Source organism: Genypterus blacodes, unplaced genomic scaffold (assembly GCF_046128005.1).
Source record: "Genypterus blacodes isolate CSIRO-AG114 ecotype Tasmania unplaced genomic scaffold, CSIRO-AGI_Gbla_v1 ptg000015l_1, whole genome shotgun sequence".
In the NCBI taxonomy this organism is placed as follows: Eukaryota; Metazoa; Chordata; class Actinopteri; order Ophidiiformes; family Ophidiidae; genus Genypterus; species Genypterus blacodes.
The window spans coordinates 7,000,001-7,016,940 of record NW_027466829.1 but is presented as its reverse complement, the minus strand read 5'-3'; the positions used below and the strand labels follow the sequence as shown (position 1 = coordinate 7,016,940).

The window sequence follows — 16,940 nt, the reverse complement described above, 5'->3', positions numbered from 1 at the left end:
AAGGGTGTTGGATGGATGTTGATGTTGTTGGTTCCGGATGCTCCAGGTTTACACGGTGGGTCCAGACTACGCCCACGCCGAGGCCAGGAAGTCCCCGGCCCTGGATGGGAAAGTGGAAAGGGACAGCGAGGGGAAGGAGGTCCGCTACCCCGTCATGCTCACCGCCATGGAGAAACTGGTGGCCCGCAAAGTCTGCCTGGCCTTCAAGGTGAACTTTAGATCAAGCAACTCGCCCTGGCTTCAGTTGTTCTGCTCTTCATTGAGTTTTAGTTGCAGCAACGTCACAAAATATATAAAGATTTCTCTCTCACTGTGAGATTTTCTTCCTGTTTCAAAGCGGTGACTCATTTGTGTGTTTTCTGTCTCTTAAACGCAGCAAACCGTGTGTGGGTTTGACCTGCTGAGAGCCAACGGACACTCTTTCGTCTGCGACGTCAACGGCTTTAGCTTCGTGAAGAACTCCATGAAGTACTATGACGACTGTGCCAAAGTCCTGGGGTAGGTGACGTCACGCTGCAGAGAACTGAGATAAGACGACAGGAATCAGGAGGAGGAGCAAACTCTTCTCTGTTTTTAAAGTAGCATTCTCCATAAAAGTCAGGCTGTAATTCCTTGGCAGCTGTTGACGGCTGGCATGATCTCGTTTGTCAGCTTCACGTCTCAGTTTGCCGCTGATTGATCACGCAGAGTAACTGTAGATTTACGAGCTCTAACATGAACCTGACAGGAAGTCTGTAACAAACAGAGAGAGGAATAATACCACACGCTCACTGCTGCCAAGAACACAGAACAGGATAACTACTTCCTGTTTGAGGCAGGAAATGACTGCAATTGTAAAAAAATGTAGTTAAGTTTGATATCAGCATCAAGTTGCAGCCGTGAGAGTTTGGGTCAGCTGAGGTCAGACACTGCTGGTTTAAAGGGGATAGATCACAGAAAGGGGATAGATCACATACGTACTCGCTTGCTGAGATGTAACCTGATGTTGAACGTGTTGCTGTCCAGGAACATGGTGATGAGGGAGTTGGCCCCACAACTCCACATCCCCTGGTCCATCCCCATGGAGTCTGAAGACATCCCCATCGTCCCAACAACCTCAGGAACCATGTACGTAATCCTGAGAGACTGAACAGAAGCTAAAGTCAGAAGCTAAAGCTACGATCACCGAACACCGAGACTCGATCTCCATCAGGCCTGAAACCTCATCCGCCCGGGCGCTGTTGGGGCCGCTGGTGTGTTTAGTCAGGGTTGCTTAAGGCTTAGTGGAGGTTACATGAGGTGGGGGTGTGTGTGTGTGTGTGTGTGTTCCCGTAGGATGGAGCTGCGCTGCGTCATTGCGATCATCCGTCATGGAGATCGCACACCAAAGCAGAAGATGAAGATGGAGGTCCGTCATCCTCTGTAAGTCTGTCGGTTTGCCTCTTCACTCCCAGTTTAAATATTCAGTCTGTCATGGAATACTTTATGAATAATAGAGTTTACTGTAGCCGTAGTTGATAGAGTTTGAATCCAGCCTGTCACACAGTCACTTCATGCTAGATTGAACATTTTCCTAACGCTGTCACCTTGTTCTTCTTTACGTTGTCGCTCTCCGCCGCCATAAAGATTCTTTGAGCTGTTTGAGAAGTACGGAGGGTACAAGTCTGGAAAGCTGAAGCTGAAGAAGCCCAAACAGCTTCAGGTCAGTGAGAGAGAGAGAGAGAGAGAGAGAGAGAGAGAGAAGTGAAGCCTTCCTGTTTACTTTAACTCAGTCTGACGTGGTGTCATAGCGGTGTTGTTGTTGTTTTATTGTTGTTGTTGTTGTTTGGTCGCCTGGGTGTTGACAGGAAGTGCTGGACATCGCCCGTCTGCTGCTGGTGGAGCTGGGCCAGCACACCGACTGTGAGATAGAAGAGAAGAAGTCCAAACTGGAGCAACTCAAGACCGTCCTGGAGATGTGAGTGTGCTCTCTCTCTCTCTCTCTCTCTCTGTCTCTGTCTCTGTCTCTGTCTCTCTCTCTGTCTCTCTCTCTGTCTCTCTCTCTCTCTCTCTCTCTCTCTCTCCCTCTGTCTCTCCCCCTCTCACACTGAGATGGACACACACACACAGCACCAATCATCACCATCGTCATTACATCATCCACCTCTAGTCGCCCTCCTCGCCTGTTTCATGTGTCGACAGTGTGATGAGTGTGAGTCTCTAGGTCACACTCGTCTCCTTGTCCCCTCACACACACACGTTGACCATGGACGTTCTCCCTCCCTCTAGTGTCTAAATCTTCTCTTTGTCTCTTTCCCCTTTGTCCTCCCCTCCCCCCTCTCCTCCCCTCCCCTCCCCTCCCCCCTCCCCTCCCCCTCCTCCCCTCCCCTCCCCTCCCCCATCTTTCTCTCCTAAAGGGAATCCAGCTTGAATGATACTCAGTATGCACCCTCTCTCTCTCTCTCCTCTCACTCTAAAGGACGAGGTTTCCTTTAGCCTACCCACAGTGTGTGTACTAAATATTAGGAACACCTTTTCTCTCTTTTGAGTGGAGGTAAACTCTGGGTTAGCTTCAGGTTTAGGAGGAAACGTAGCTGACTGGTTACATAAAGAGTTAACAGAGTTCAATATGAACGTGTTCCTCATGTTTCGTACACTGAATGTCTCATTCCCATTAACATCCATTCATCTCTACTCACTAACTTTACCACACACACACACACACACACACACACACACACGGCTCCTGTGCCTGGGTTTGTTTCCTGTGTGTACTTCCTGTAGCTTTGTGTGCTGTGTAACTTTGTGTTACTTTGTGTGAATCTTTTTCACACTCTGGAGGTGGAGCTGCATCGTGTGTGTGTGTGTGTGTGTGTGTGTGTGTGTGTGTGTGTGTGTGTGTGTGTGGTGACTCCTGGGGTTCCTGGGGTGATTTTATATAAATACAAAAAAATCGGAGTCAGAAACCTTTAAGTTCCTCTGCGTCCTCGACTGTTTTAACCCCCGGGGGTTCATGAACTTAATGAATGCTCAGTAAATGCATATGAATAATCAATAAACAACTCACTAAATGATCATTAAACCTTCTGTTCATTCCCCGTCCTCGCCTCAGTCGTGTGTTTAATCATCGTGTTACACTTGTTGCCTTGTTTACAGTTGTTAATTGTGTGTGTGTGTGTGTGTGTGTGTGTGTGTGTGTGTGTCTCTCTCTCAGGTACGGTCACTTCTCAGGGATCAACAGGAAGGTCCAGCTGACTTACCTGCGTCACGGACAACCTAAAGCATCCAGCGAAGAAGAAGGTACACACACACACACACACACACACACACACACACACACACACACACACACACACATTAGCTTTATTATCTTCCAGTGACATAGTTCCAACACACACACACACACACACACACACACACACACACACACACACACACACACACACACACACACACACACACACACACACACACACACACACACACACACACACATTAGCTTTATTATCTTCCGGTGCCATAGTTCCAGATGTGAGTGAAGTCTTCTCCCTCCCCTGTCAGACTCTAAGAAGGAGGGTCCGTCTCTGCTGCTGGTGCTGAAGTGGGGCGGCGAGCTGACGCCAGCGGGCCGGGTCCAGGCCGAGGAACTGGGCCGGGCCTTCCGCTGCATGTACCCCGGAGGTCAAGGTACTCACCGGGAACACACACACACGCACACACTTCAATGTGGTCAGGACCTCCTCCCTGTGATGTTCATGTAACATTCTGTCCATTCTCCATGAGTTTCTGCAGTGGGAGGAACGTTTGATTCTTAGCTCCGCCCGTCTTCTTTCTAATCCTCCAGAAATTTAATCAGAAACTCACACACACACACACGTCCACACATGCCTGCATTTACAGCACAACACACACTCATGCATACCTGACCAAACACACACACACACACACACCCAAACACCTGATCGGCCGCCTGAAGCCAAACAGTAACACCCCCACACACACACACACACACACACAGCTCAGCTCAGTCTGTTTGCTTATTTGCTTGTTGTGTTTCCATCACACAGCTGCATGTCCACACACACTCTGTGCCCGGACAGGTGAGACATGCAGGAGGAATGTCAAGAGCTTCAACCGGCCAAATGTTTTATTCTTCTCTCTACCGTCTCCAACAGTCACACACACACACACACACACACACACACACACACAAGCTCCTTCTCTGATTGGAGCTCTAATCAGGAGTGTGTGGGGAGGCACAGGTTTGTGTTGGGGAGGGATGTTTATGATTGATTAGTAACAGATGCAGATTAGACACGAGTGAAACACAATGGGGAGAAGTGGATGAAGCTCTCTCTCTCTCTCTCTCTCTCTCTCTCTCTCTCTCTCTCTCTCTCTCCACTCTGCAGCCTTTACAGTGTTTTCCTCAGTTCCTTTCCTTTATGTCCTTTTTGAGGCTTTCCCTCTTCCTTCATGCTTCTCTGCTTCCTCATGCATGACAAACAAACCGTAAAAGGCAAAGCAGTGAAGTGAAGCAGAAGAGAAAGCAGGATGCAGTAGTGGAGTTGTGATCCAGGCCCCTTCTCTCTTCTTTTGTTGTGTGAGAAGAAGAAGAAGGCCGTCTCGTCTCAGCCGTGTTGTTTCCATGCCTCCTTTCTCCAAACACAAGTTGTGTCTATTAACTCTGCTCTTCTCTTCTTACCTGTCGCTCTGTATAAACTGCTAGCCGGTAACCGCCGGTCCCTCGGCTGCGAGTCTCCTATTGACTGTGGTAAGAGGAGAGCTTCCTGGACGCCGCTGCCCTCCCGCTCCTTCCTGCTTCATTCTGCCTTCGTTCACTAACAAACTGTGGTTCCTCCTCTCATCTCATTCTGATTTCTGTTCTCATTTGACATCGGCATCCAGTTCTGTATGTTCCACATGAAAGGTTGCTGTGTTTGTGTCGCCGCCGTCGTCTCGGTGGCGTTCCGGAGGTGATCCACCGCAGCACAGCTGTTTGGTCTGCAGCTAAAGTGCGTTGCAGTTGTGTTGCTGCTGAGCTGACGCGGATCATCTCACACTAATCCCACACTGGTTTCTTGAGATGTTTGTTTGCCATGAAGCCGCTCTGCTTGAGTCTGGATAAGATCCATGCTTGGGAACAGAGAGGGTAAGTCCTCAACCAGAAGGCATGGAAACCCTCATGAAGTCATGGCTCGACCATCAGGTGACGGAAGGAGAGAGACGTGCATGAAGCATCAGTGTGTTTGATCTGCAGCGCTGCTTTGCACCCGACTACAGCCGATTGTGTAGATGATGTTGTGTGTTCATAGACGTGTTGTCTCTCTCCAGCCAGGGCCTCCACCTTGGTACTTTTGGGTTCAAGCAATGTTTGATCTCACAAATGACTCAGTCTGTTCCTTCATAAGGAAGTAGTTGTTTGTCTGAATGATGTAACTAATTCATTGTGACGCCGTGATTGTGTTTCCTAGGTGATTACGCTGGGTTCCCCGGCTGTGGCCTGCTGCGCCTGCACAGCACTTACCGCCACGACCTGAAGATCTACGCCTCTGATGAAGGACGGGTACAGATGACTGCTGCTGCTTTTGCCAAGGTGACCTATCATTGTGCTGAACTTCGACCTGTTGTCCTCATGTGTGGACGTCTTTCACCGCCCGCTAGAAAACACAGCAGACGGGAAGACTGTGTTGCATATAAGTGCTCAGTTGAAGCTCTCCTCTTCCTCCGCAGGGTCTTCTGGCTCTGGAAGGCGAGCTGACGCCTATCCTGGTCCAAATGGTGAAGAGTGCCAACATGAACGGGCTGCTGGACAGTGACAGCGACTCTCTGACCGACTGCCAGCAGAAGGTGAAGGCTCGGCTCCACGAGATCATGCAGAAGGGCCAGGAGTTCACACCTGAGGATTATCAGAAGGTATCTGGCAAAAACCTGACGTCCTGAATTAAAAATGTTGATTTATTCCATTTGCTCTGCTGTCACTCTGGGTTGAAGTCAGATAAGATTGTAGTTGAGTTCTTATGAAACTCTTGGACGAGCTCACACTTTGTTGGCCGAGCAAACTAGCTCACATATCTGAGATAAGAAAAGAAATTGTGAAGGAACTCTGAGGTAAGATCTGGCAAGCAAACGGCAGAAACCCTCCAACTCCCCCAAACAGCTCGGGCACGTGTTGGCTGTAAACTCTGCCCGTGCTTTGATTGACTGTCGGACCTGTTAACTGTTTCCTTCCTGTGTCCGTCGCGTCCCAGCTGGCCCCGACAGGAAGCCCGTCTCTGGTCAACTCCATGAATGTCATTCAGGACCCGGTGAAGACCTGTGACAAGGTCTACGCCCTGATCCAGAGCCTGAACTCGCAGATCCGCAAGAGACTGGAGGACCCCAAGTCTGCAGGTAGTCTGAACCTGCAGGAGGAAGACTATGACACACAACAACATTCAATTCTATCTGGAGGAATACATGAATGAATATTTGATCCAGACGCCTTTAGACTGATAACCGTCGGCCATCTTTGTTCCAGACCTGCAGCTTTACCACAGCGAGACGTTGGAGCTGATGCTGCAGCGCTGGTCCAAGCTGGAGCGGGACTTCCGCATGAAGAACGGCCGCTACGACATCAGCAAGATCCCCGACATCTACGACTGCATCAAGTACGACACGCAGCACAACGGCTCTGTGGGCCTGGAGGACACACTGGAGCTGTTCAGACTCTCCAGGGCTCTGGCTGACATCGTCATACCACAGGTGAGAGGAGGACTGAGTGTGTGTGTGCGTGTGTGTGTGTGTGTGTGTGTGTGGAATAGAACACAAAGCAGTGATGTCTGGCCCTGTGCTGGTCGTCCGTGTTTGTAGGAATACGGCATCAGCAAAGCAGAGAAACTGGACATCGCCCAGGCTTACTGCGTTCCTCTGATGAAGAAGATCCAGCTGGACCTGCAGAGGACTCATGAGGACGAGGCGGTGAACAAGCTGCACCCACTGTGAGGACACCTAACACACACACACACACACACACACACACACACACACACACACACGTGCAGATGATTGATACACACACACGTTTCCTGCGCCCTGATTCCTGACGAGCGTTCCCTTTGTGCTCAGGTATTCCCGGGGCGTGATGTCTCCAGGTCGCCACGTCCGCACTCGCCTGTACTTCACCAGCGAGAGCCACGTTCACTCCCTGCTCAGCGTCTTTCGTTACGGAGGCCTGCTGAACGTACGCCTCCGCCGCCGCCGCCGCCGCTTGATCACCTTAGACCAAATGAAGAGCTTAAGTCTCTCTGTCTGCACTTTAAAGATGATCTAAGAGAGGGAACTTCCTGTTGGGCTGAGTGCGAGTCGCTCTGGCAGAGGGTCGGCTGAGTTTCCTGCTGGAATGGAATGTGTTCTGCTCTGTCGGCTCCATGTGGAAGCAGAGAGGAGCTTAATGTGATCATGGGCAGAGAACGCTTCAGCCTGGACCAATATCAGAACAGTTTCCATCTCACACACACGAGCTCAGATGCAGTGTGGGTCTGTGTGTGTGTGTGAGTGCTGTGTGTGCTGTGTGTGTTGTTTGTTTGTGGCAGCTGAGTCGTATGTTTTCATCCACAAGCTGTCACCTTCATCATCATCATCGTTAGAGACCTTAATGGCTCTGTGACGTGATGTGTATACAGGCAGTTGTGTGTGTGTGTGTGTGTGTGTGAGCAGGGAGAGAACGTGGACCTGATGTCCTCATGTGTGTTGAACAGGTGTGTGTGTGTGTGTGTGTGTGTGTCATTGTCTCTTTGTGTGGCAGGAGGAGAAGGACCAGCAGTGGCAGCAGGCGATGGATTACCTGAGCGCTGTGACTGAACTCAACTACATGACTCAGATCGTCATCATGCTGTACGAAGACAACAACAAGGTTCTGTCCCTCTGTCCCTCTGTCCCTCTGTCCCTCTGTCCCTCTGTCCCTCTGTCCTGCTGTCCCTCTGTCCTGCTGTCCCCCTGTCCCCCTGTCCCCTTGTCTCTCTGTCTGTCTGTCTGTCTGTCTCTCTGTCTGTCTGTCTGTCTGTCTGTCTCTCTGTCTGCCTCTCTGTCTCTCTGTCTCTCTGTCTGTCTGTCTGTCTGTCTGTCTGTCTGTCTGTCTTATCCACATACAGCCTCAATGTTACTGTGTTAATCTCTTATCCCTAGGTTGCTTACACACGTGTGTGTGTGTGTGTGTCTGTGTGTGTGTCTGTGTCTGTGTCTGTGTGTGTGTGTGTGTGTGTGTGTGTGTGTGTGTCTGTGTGTGTGTCTGTGTCTGTGTGTGTGTGTGTGTGTGTGTGTGTGTGTGTGTGTCTGTGTGTGTGTGTGTGTGTCTGTGTGTGTGTGTGTGTGTGTGTGTGTGTCTGTGTGTGTGTGTGTGTGTCTGTGTGTGTGTGTGTGCAGGATCCCTCCTCAGAGGAGCGTTTCCACGTAGAGCTTCACTTCAGCCCGGGAGTCAAAGGATGTGAAGACGAAGAGAACGTTCCTCTCGGCTTTGGCTTCCGCCCAGCCTCCTCTGAGGTGTGTGTGTGTGTGTGTGTGTGTGTGTGTGTGTGTGTGTGTGTTTGTATGTAAATATGAGTTTGATATACAACTGTGTGTGTGTGTGTGTGTGTTTAAATATGGAGTCTGATATATAAGTGTGTGTGTCTGATTTGTCATCTACTCTTCATCGCCCTGTACTGTTTTACTTATTTTCTCTCTGACCAATCAGAATCAGGACAAGCAGCCCAACCAGGGCAGCATGGAGGATCTGTCCCAGGACCAGACGGACCAGGCCCTCCCCATCTCTGAGCCCATCAACATCCAGCGCCGCTCCCCCATGATCCGCAACCGCAAGACGGGCTCCATGGAGGTTTGCCGAGCCGAGTGTAGCCGCGCAGATCTGCTCTTCCTCACTCTCTTCTCTCCTCTCTCCGTGTCTCCACTAACCCCTGGTGTCCATGGCCTCACTCAGGTCCTCTCTGAGACCTCGCCCACCCAGGCCACCAAAGGCCCCACCTCCCACAGACTCTTCCCTTCATGCTCACGCCAGTCTCCTGAGATCAAACCAGCCAGTGGCCTAGGTGGGCACATCCTGTCACCTGTGTGTGTGTGTGTGTGTGTGTGTGTGTGCGTGTGTTTATGTCTGTGTGTCGAGCAGAGAGAGAGAAAGAGAAGGAAAGAGAGAGAGAGAGAGAGAGAGAGTTTATCCCAACAATAGATGCAATAACACACTGCTCTCTTACACATTTATCACCTCATCAACCAATCACAAGCCACCGCGTCCGTGACTCCCTCCATCACCCGTCCCAGTGCCCCTCCCCCCTCCCATCCCCGTGTCCTCCGTGTCTTCATCGCCTCCTCTTCCTCTGGCGGCGTGCGTAGCTTCCATGTCAGCGCGGCGTTACAGCAGGGAGAGGTGCGTTCAGGGCCGGTAGGAACTCTGGGGTCACGTAGAGATCTGTAGCAACATCACACACTGACAACAAGGGGAGAAAGTTTCAATTTCAAAGTAAGAAATGTTACAAAAGCCTGCGTAAACACACCAGACAGTCAGATTGACACTGGGACTTCTTTAGAGCTCCTTCCACGTTCAGCTTCTTGTTCCATAACAGAAGCTCTGAATGATTGAAGCTCCCGTCTGAGAGCCTGCGGGGGAAAAGTAAGGAAAGGTGTAAAATGTTCCAAAATGAGCCGAATCCCTCAAAGTGTCCTCCCCACTAACCAGAGAGCCCCTGAAGTCCTCGTGTCTCTGTGTTCAGTACCCGAGGGAACGCTAACCTGCTGGAATTCACACGCACGCACGCTTTGTGATGTAAATGCAGACGCTTGTGTGTGTGTGTGTGTGCGGCGGAGGAATCCTGAAGCCCTGAATGTGAAAACTGGAGTGACTTTGTGGAAAGAATTTGTGTCACACGCACTTGAGAGCCAAGTTTAGCTCCCGGCTTCATCAAGCGGCTCCACGGCTCTGAGCTTTATCACCTCAGAGCTCAGGGTTAAAGCTGCCGGCTGCACGGCGGCGGCGGCGGCGGCGGCGTCTCGTCCTGTAGGTGGAGAGAAACACATCGCTTTGCTCTTCTGTCACATTCCTGTTCCACATGTGCTCACAGAAGCAGAGTTCACACTAGCTTCTGATTGATCCTCCCTCCTCAGGTCTTCATGTGTGTGTGTGTGTGTGTGTAGGTGTGTTTAATGATCTCCTGTCTGTAAGCAGCAGTGAGGACATCAAAGCTGCCCGGCCTGAAGTGGAGCCTCACACACACACACTGTAATGTTTAGTGAGTGTGTGACGTCGGGCTGCAGCGGTCACACAGCGACAGGTGTCGGGGGTTTGGATCCCTGTCAGCTCGTTGTCATTTATAGAACAAAAGGACAAAGCAGCGCCTGAATGCCACTTATAAATAGTTGCGCCTCTTAAACACACACACACTCCCTGGCTCTGGTTGGTTACTTTGTTTGGTTCTAAACTGGACTCTGCACTCCATCATTCTGAATTCCAGCCTGAGCTTGTGTGTTGGTCTCCTCATCTGCTCGCTTCACACACACTCACCTCCCTCTTGATGAAGTGTTGGATTTGATTCATCAACTGTCTCTGTGTGTGTGTGTGTGTGTGTGTGTGTTGCCTTCATGGACCTTCAAACGGTTAATGCACAACCATCATGGGAGAGTGTCACATTTCCACAGCTGACGGGTGATGGTGCCTCCACTGCAGTCATGTAACCTTGTTTGCACACACACACACACACACACACACACACACACACACACACACACACACACTGCAGCCTACACACCCACAGGCTCTACAGCTGCTGTAAACCTCATAGATTTGCATACACACTCTTTTCCAGGCCTAAAGAGCAGCAGTGTTGTCAGAGGTCACAGTGTGTGTGTGTATGTGTGTGTGTGTGTGTGTGTGTCAGGTTTGTCACATTCAGTTCAACTTAAAAGTTAAAGACAAATTGTGGTCAGGGTGAATTCTAACCTTATTAATGCTACATTCTTTGATATGCAGATAGTCTCCATGGTAACGGTGTGTTGATAATGGCATGGTGTGGTGTGCAGTAAAGACTAACCCCTCCCCCTTCACACCTCCCACCCTGCGGCTCCTCCCCCTCCTCACACAGGCTCGCTCTGCTCTGGCCTCTTCAGTGCCTCGGCCCTGGGCGTGTCCTGTAGCGCCCCCAACCTGCGGGACTACGTCCGCACGCACCACCACCTCCACCGCAAACCACCGCTGTCCCCCGGCAGTCTGCCGTGCCAGATCGGTGTGTTCGGTACGTGTCGCCGCTCCACACAGCTCTGCTCTCTTTCCCTCTGTCCTCTCCTCCTCCTTCTGCTGCAGACAGACAGGCACACACACAGGCGGTGTCTTTTGATCACAGATTGTCTTCCGTTGTCTTCTATCTTTACTGCTTAAGCTTCAGAGACGTTCATGTATGAGGTTACGCTTTGGTCCCCTTTGACAAAACACCAGTAGGTCAGCGATCTTAAGTGTTCCATCCCGTTTCCTTCCAGCTGCGTTACGAAGCTCAGATGTGACCGCAGACGGCCCTGCACCTTATGTTGAGCATGCTTGTGTCCACAGCTAATCGTTTGTGTTTAACGTCCTTGGCTCTTCCAGATCTGCATGTTTGTCTCTACTGATCTCTGCTCACTCTCCAGAGGTAGACCCTGACCCTACAGAGGTAGACCCTGACCCTACAGAGGTAGACCCTGACCCTACAGAGGTAGACCCTGACCCTACAGGGGTAGACCCTGACCCTACAGGGCACTGGGTTCAGACCTGTCTCTCTCTCTGTGCATGTTGTTTACACACACGATTATGAAATTCTCTCCTCTGGGGTGTGATTTGATAATCTGCTGTTTGATAAGAATTGTGTCTTGAAGTCAGAAGATTTGGCTTTTTGATGGCATTTTAATCTTTACTTTTAGGACCTCAGCCTGTTTGGAGCTCAGATTTACAAGATCCAATAATCCATCTTTGATTAAACCCCGGGTCCCGTTCTCCACCCGGGCTGGTGCTGTCAGATGTGAGTGTGTGTGTGTGTGTGTGTGTGTGTGTGTGTGTGTGTGTGTGTGTGTGTGTGGAAGGCAGCAGGGGTCCCTGTAGGAGCTTTAATTATCTCAACTGGGTGTCTTATTATCTCCTCCTCCTGATCCTGGTTGCTTAATTACACACAGATGTATTCACACACAACTGAAGTGGAGTTAAGCCAGCAGCCGATCATTTTTTACCAGAACGTTCTAAAGCTTCACTGGAGGATGAAGTCATCTGCAGTGCTCAGTTTGACCACTGGGTGTCGCTGCTTGGAAGCTTCTGGCGGCAAACTGGTGCCTTCTTTCCTTAAATCTGTTACATCATGTTGTGGGGAAACAGGTGTGGGTTTGGACTGACGTCACTGGGTTCATGTAAAAGGAGGGGGGGGGGGGGGGGGGGGGGGGTCTACTGCTTTACACAACACAACAACCACTGCAGTGTGTGTGTGGGTGTGTGGGTGTGGAGACTTCACAGGGTGGGACATCTCTGTGTCTTCCATGAACGCCTCCACAGGGGCGAACACGTCAGTAGACAGAAATAAAGCAGGTTAGATTTACAGACAGCGACCCCCGACACTCAAACGCCACACCGGACTCAAACCATCAACCTCGGCCCTCACATCGCATGATCACAACCAAACATTCACTCCCTGCTCCTCATCCTCCCTCCCTCCCTCCAGTCACCACAGTTTGATGAAGAGACGGACCGACTCTCTCTCTCTCTCTCTCTCCTTCCCTCCCTCTCACTCTCCTCATGTGAACACACACACACACACACACACAGGCATAATGGGCAGGCGGAGGTGCCGGCCCCCTCAGTAACACCAGTTACCTTTCTTATCTCCTCAGACCTGTTCTCTTTGCCGCCAGTAAAGAGATTTTCTGTGTCGTTTGCCAGGCATCCGACCAATGGTATGTCTGCTTTTATTCACGTTTCATTTCGACCCTCCTCCAGTTTCCCTGTTATCTTGCATGACCTTTTTTGGGGGGACAATGTTTCCTTGTGTTCAATTTTATTTTGGGGGGGGGGGTTTGGACGTTGGCTTGCGTAATTACATGACACGTCTCCACGATTGAGATTTCTCCTCCCTCCATAGTTTTTCTGTTTCACCACACACACACCCTCTGGTGTTTTGTTGTTCTTATCTTGTTGTTGGATCCGTGCTCACCGCTAACACCGGCCGCTCTGCCTGCACCTGCTTGTCCTGCTGTCTCTCCACAGGATGGACGAAGGGGGGGGGGGGGCTGTATGTGGAATATATGTCCTGTTTCCCTCTGATATGTGTCTCTGCACCACCGTCACACTGTGTCCTCACATGTCCTCACGTGTCCTCACATGTCCTCACGTGTCCTCACATGTCCTCACGTGTCCTCAGGGGCGTCCCACACATGGAGTCCATTCATTTGATGGGTTTGGACCTTAAACCTCACTGCAGAAGAGTAATGAAACGTTCCTCACAGCGTCTCAGACTTCAGACTCGGCTTCACTCGGAGCTCAATCGTTCCTAATGAGCCTGAGAGGAAGATGAGATGTGATGAGGAGCGCTTCATTCTTTCCCCTGCAGTGTGGATCACATGCAGGGTTTCTGGTTATTGGACTTTGAAAGACAAAATGAAGACGAGGCGGTGAAGCTCAGTGGTTGATTGGTCTTCTTTAGAGTCATTAGATAGATTTGACTGTGAAGAAGCTGCTTTGGGTTTGAGTCTCTCAAATGAGTTTTGATTTCAGGTTACAGTCATAACAAACGACTGAAAACATCTTTTTAGACCGAACCCCTCCAGGTGGAATGTGTTTGCTTTGAAACCAAGGTCGCCTCCCTAAAAGCCCGGCGCTTGATGCTGAAGCGTCGGCGGCTCAAGGTCGGGACGTTTCAGCCTCGAACGTTGTCTAACTCAGAACTGTGAGACAGAATCGGTTCATTCTCCTGTATTCCTGTGAGAAAGCCTTCATGGCCATGGTTGGGCTTCATTCCCTCGTCTCTCTCTGAAGGTTTCTCGTAAATCGCAGGTTTAATGAGTCGCTTTGTTTTGCTCGCTGAAACGATTCTCATGTGAATACGTTCCCTCGTTACTGTGAGACCGAGTGGAGGCTGATGAGCCTGGTGACGAAGAAGAAGAAGAAGAAGAAGAGAGAACAGAGTGGCAGACTGAGACTGATTGAACTCTTAGACAGAATCACGCGTCAGCTCAAAGTATCGCTTGACTCTTTGCTCCAGATTGACGGTTGAAGTCAGGTGTTTGTAGGCACAGCGACAGTTTGACACGTCAGGTTTAGAGTGTGTGTGTGAAGTGTGTGAAGGCTCTAATGGCAGCAGACTTAAGCTGAGACTTGAGGTGACCTCGTCTACACGTTTGGTTCTACCAGTGGCTTCAGCTTTTGAGCCTCGTAGTTAATTTCCCCGGCGACCTCTCAGGCCGTCAGAGAGGCCGTTTGGCTCCGTGTTTGTCTTTACTGATCTCTGAGGCTCGATCAACCACATTATCTAAACTCACACTCATTAATCTAAAAATGAACGAGCTTTCAGTCTCTATCAACCTCATTAACGAGCTCTCAGTCTCTCGGAACATCAAAGAAGCTAGTAAGTACGTAATGGGTTGTAACAGCTCCAGTCTCCTTCTTACACGGTGCTAATATGAGCGATACACACCGTGGTGAGGGAGTCCACAGGGGAGGGAGGGGGGGAGTGTCTGCTGATGATGCACAGCTGTGAAGAGAGCGTCATAAAGCGTCCGTCTCTTTAGAGAGAGAGAGAGAGAGAGAGAGATCGGTGTCTTTTATCTACAGACACAGTTGGTTATTGACGTGATGGTTGTGCTGCCCTCAGCATTATCGAGCGGGAAGAGTCTCTCTGTCTCACTCTCTCTCTCTGTCTCTCTGTCTCTCTGCCTGTCTGCCTCTCTGTCTCTCTCTATCGCTGTCTCTGTCTCTCTCTCTCTGTCTCTCTCTCTCTCTGTCTCCCTCCGTCTCTCTGTCTCTCTATCTCTCTCTCTGCCTCTCTGTCTCTCTCTATCGCTGTCTCTGTCTCTCTCTCTCTGTCTCTCTCTCCCTCCGTCTCTCTGTCTCTCTCTCTCTCTGTCTCCCTCCGTCTCTCTGTCTCTCTGTCTCTCTATCTCTCTCTGCCTCTCTGTCTCTCTCTATCGCTGTCTCTGTCTCTCTCTCTGCCTCTCTGTCTCTCTCTATCTCTCTCTCTCTCTGTCTCCCTCCGTCTCTCTGTCTCTCTATCTCTCTCTCTGTCTCTCTCTCTCTGTCTCTCTGTCTCACATGTGGTGTGTGTGTGAAGCAGGCGTGTGTGTGTCTTTATTCTCTGGTGTGTGTTTGTATCGATCCCTTTCATATGTGTGTGTGTGTGTGGATGTAGATTGCTGACTTGGCCTTGCGTTGCTCTTTATCTGCCCTGAGGGAGGTAGAGCTCTGTTTGCTGTGTGTTATGTTGAGCCCAGAGGTACTTGGGTCTCTCCACTCCATTGATAATGAAGGAGAAGAAGCAGCCGGTCTTCCTCTCCTCTTCCTCTTATCTCCTCTGCCCAGGCGTCCACATTATGGACTCCTGTCTGTCCTCCTGTCCTCCGTCTGCTCCACTCTGCTCTCTCTTCCTGTCTCCCCGCTCTTCCTCTCGTCCCTCAGAGCCCCCAGAGGAGCCCCGTGTAGTCCGGCGGCCCCCCGCTGAGCCGGCCCTGCAGGCTGTGGACGGGGCCCTGGCCCTCCACCTGCACCGCTGCCCCTACCACCTCCGCCTCCTCAGGAACCGGCTGGTGTCCGGCCAGGAGCCCCCCAAGTCCCTTCACGGTTACTACTCGCTTCCTCCCTCTGCCTCCTCTTCCTCCCTCTTCCTCCCTCCGGCTGCATTCAGCCGGCGTCGAGGGGGCAAGTGGGACGCTGCCCGCTTCACATTTAGCTTTGCATATGGATCATCCTCTCTTCTTCTGTCAAGCTGGCCTTTTGTTTCTTGTGGCTTCCTCCTGTGCGTCTCTCTCTCTCTCTCTCTCTCTCTCTCTCTGTCTCACTCTCTCTCTCTCTCTCTCTCTCTCTCTCTCTCTCTCTCTCTCTCTCTCTCTCTCTCTCTCTCTCTCTCTCTGTCTCTCTCTCTCTCTCTCTCTCTCTCTCTCTCTCTCTCTCTCTCTCTCTCTCTCTCTCTCTGTCTCACTCTCTCTCTCTCTCTCTCTCTCTCTCTCTCTCTCTCTCTCTCTCTCCTCTCCTGTCAGTCACATCTGCTCGCCCTCAGCGCTCCATTCCCCTCCTCATCTGGGCTCTAAATGTCAGCCTGCTCTCCTGCATGTCTGCCTGTCAGAGGAGGAGGCACCATCTTGCTTGTTGTTCTCTCCTGGCTGTGGTGTGTTTGTCTGTGCTCGGTCTTTCCTTGCACCAGAGTGAACACCTGTTACATTTTGGAACTAGAACCAAAAGCTGCATTATAGCAAAGCTCCTTTTCTTGCGGGTGAACCCCTCCTGCTTTGACTTAAATTGGTTGTAAAGATTTAGCAACTGCACAAGGAAGACTAATGGCTCCTGGTGCATGAGGATGACGGTTTGTTCTGTTGGAGGGTTTGAAGCTTGACTCACTGCATCGTGTGCATGTTCCTCCATCAGTGCAGCTCCGTGGTGACCAGGACTTAAACTAGAACGAGTCTGTCTAAGAGAGACGGAGTAGACGGGACCGGTCTAGACGGGACCGGTCCAGCCTCGGCGCTCCAGATGTTCCGGGCGTCTCGGTCCAGGTGGCGAGAGACGTGAGCGGCGGCTGAAAGATCTGGGTCAGCGTCTCATCTCTCATTTTAATTGGCTCATTAAGCGGCGGCTCGCTCTTAAACTTAAATCTGCTGATCCGGTCTTAAGTTTCCCGAGCACACCTCGACACAGAGACGTCATTATGTCTTCAACCAGCAGAGATGATAGACGAGCCTGCAGCAGCTGGGTTGAATGGAGATCTGCTGTCTACTGGTGAATCTGGAACAGTGAAGATTGT

At 50.9% G+C, this 16,940-nt stretch overlaps 1 protein-coding gene across 8 annotated transcripts in view; it reads left to right on the top strand.

Moving 5' to 3' along the window:
- Window positions 1-16,940, top strand: part of ppip5k1b (diphosphoinositol pentakisphosphate kinase 1b) — a 29,661-nt gene that overhangs the window by 7,596 nt on the left and 5,125 nt on the right. For 2 of the 8 annotated variants that reach the window (XM_076170165.1, XM_076170160.1), the window contains exons 8-28: window positions 47-208; window positions 377-498; window positions 1,006-1,107; window positions 1,315-1,401; window positions 1,606-1,681; window positions 1,827-1,936; window positions 2,376-2,399; window positions 3,173-3,258; window positions 3,520-3,645; window positions 5,430-5,551; window positions 5,689-5,871; window positions 6,207-6,348; window positions 6,476-6,699; window positions 6,808-6,935; window positions 7,063-7,177; window positions 7,742-7,849; window positions 8,359-8,475; window positions 8,669-8,809; window positions 8,912-9,020; window positions 11,064-11,213; window positions 12,826-12,888. In XM_076170165.1, coding sequence (XP_076026280.1) covers window positions 47-208; window positions 377-498; window positions 1,006-1,107; window positions 1,315-1,401; window positions 1,606-1,681; window positions 1,827-1,936; window positions 2,376-2,399; window positions 3,173-3,258; window positions 3,520-3,645; window positions 5,430-5,551; window positions 5,689-5,871; window positions 6,207-6,348; window positions 6,476-6,699; window positions 6,808-6,935; window positions 7,063-7,177; window positions 7,742-7,849; window positions 8,359-8,475; window positions 8,669-8,809; window positions 8,912-9,020; window positions 11,064-11,213; window positions 12,826-12,888 — 2,497 coding nt within the window. Of the gene's footprint in view, window positions 1-46; window positions 209-376; window positions 499-1,005; window positions 1,108-1,314; window positions 1,402-1,605; window positions 1,682-1,826; window positions 1,937-2,375; window positions 2,400-3,172; window positions 3,259-3,519; window positions 3,646-5,429; window positions 5,552-5,688; window positions 5,872-6,206; window positions 6,349-6,475; window positions 6,700-6,807; window positions 6,936-7,062; window positions 7,178-7,741; window positions 7,850-8,358; window positions 8,476-8,668; window positions 8,810-8,911; window positions 9,021-11,063; window positions 12,000-12,037; window positions 12,671-12,825; window positions 15,224-15,260; window positions 15,441-16,940 lie in introns of those variants that run through there. The other 6 variants (XR_012965477.1, XR_012965479.1, XR_012965480.1 and 3 more) reach the window with 6 other exon arrangements.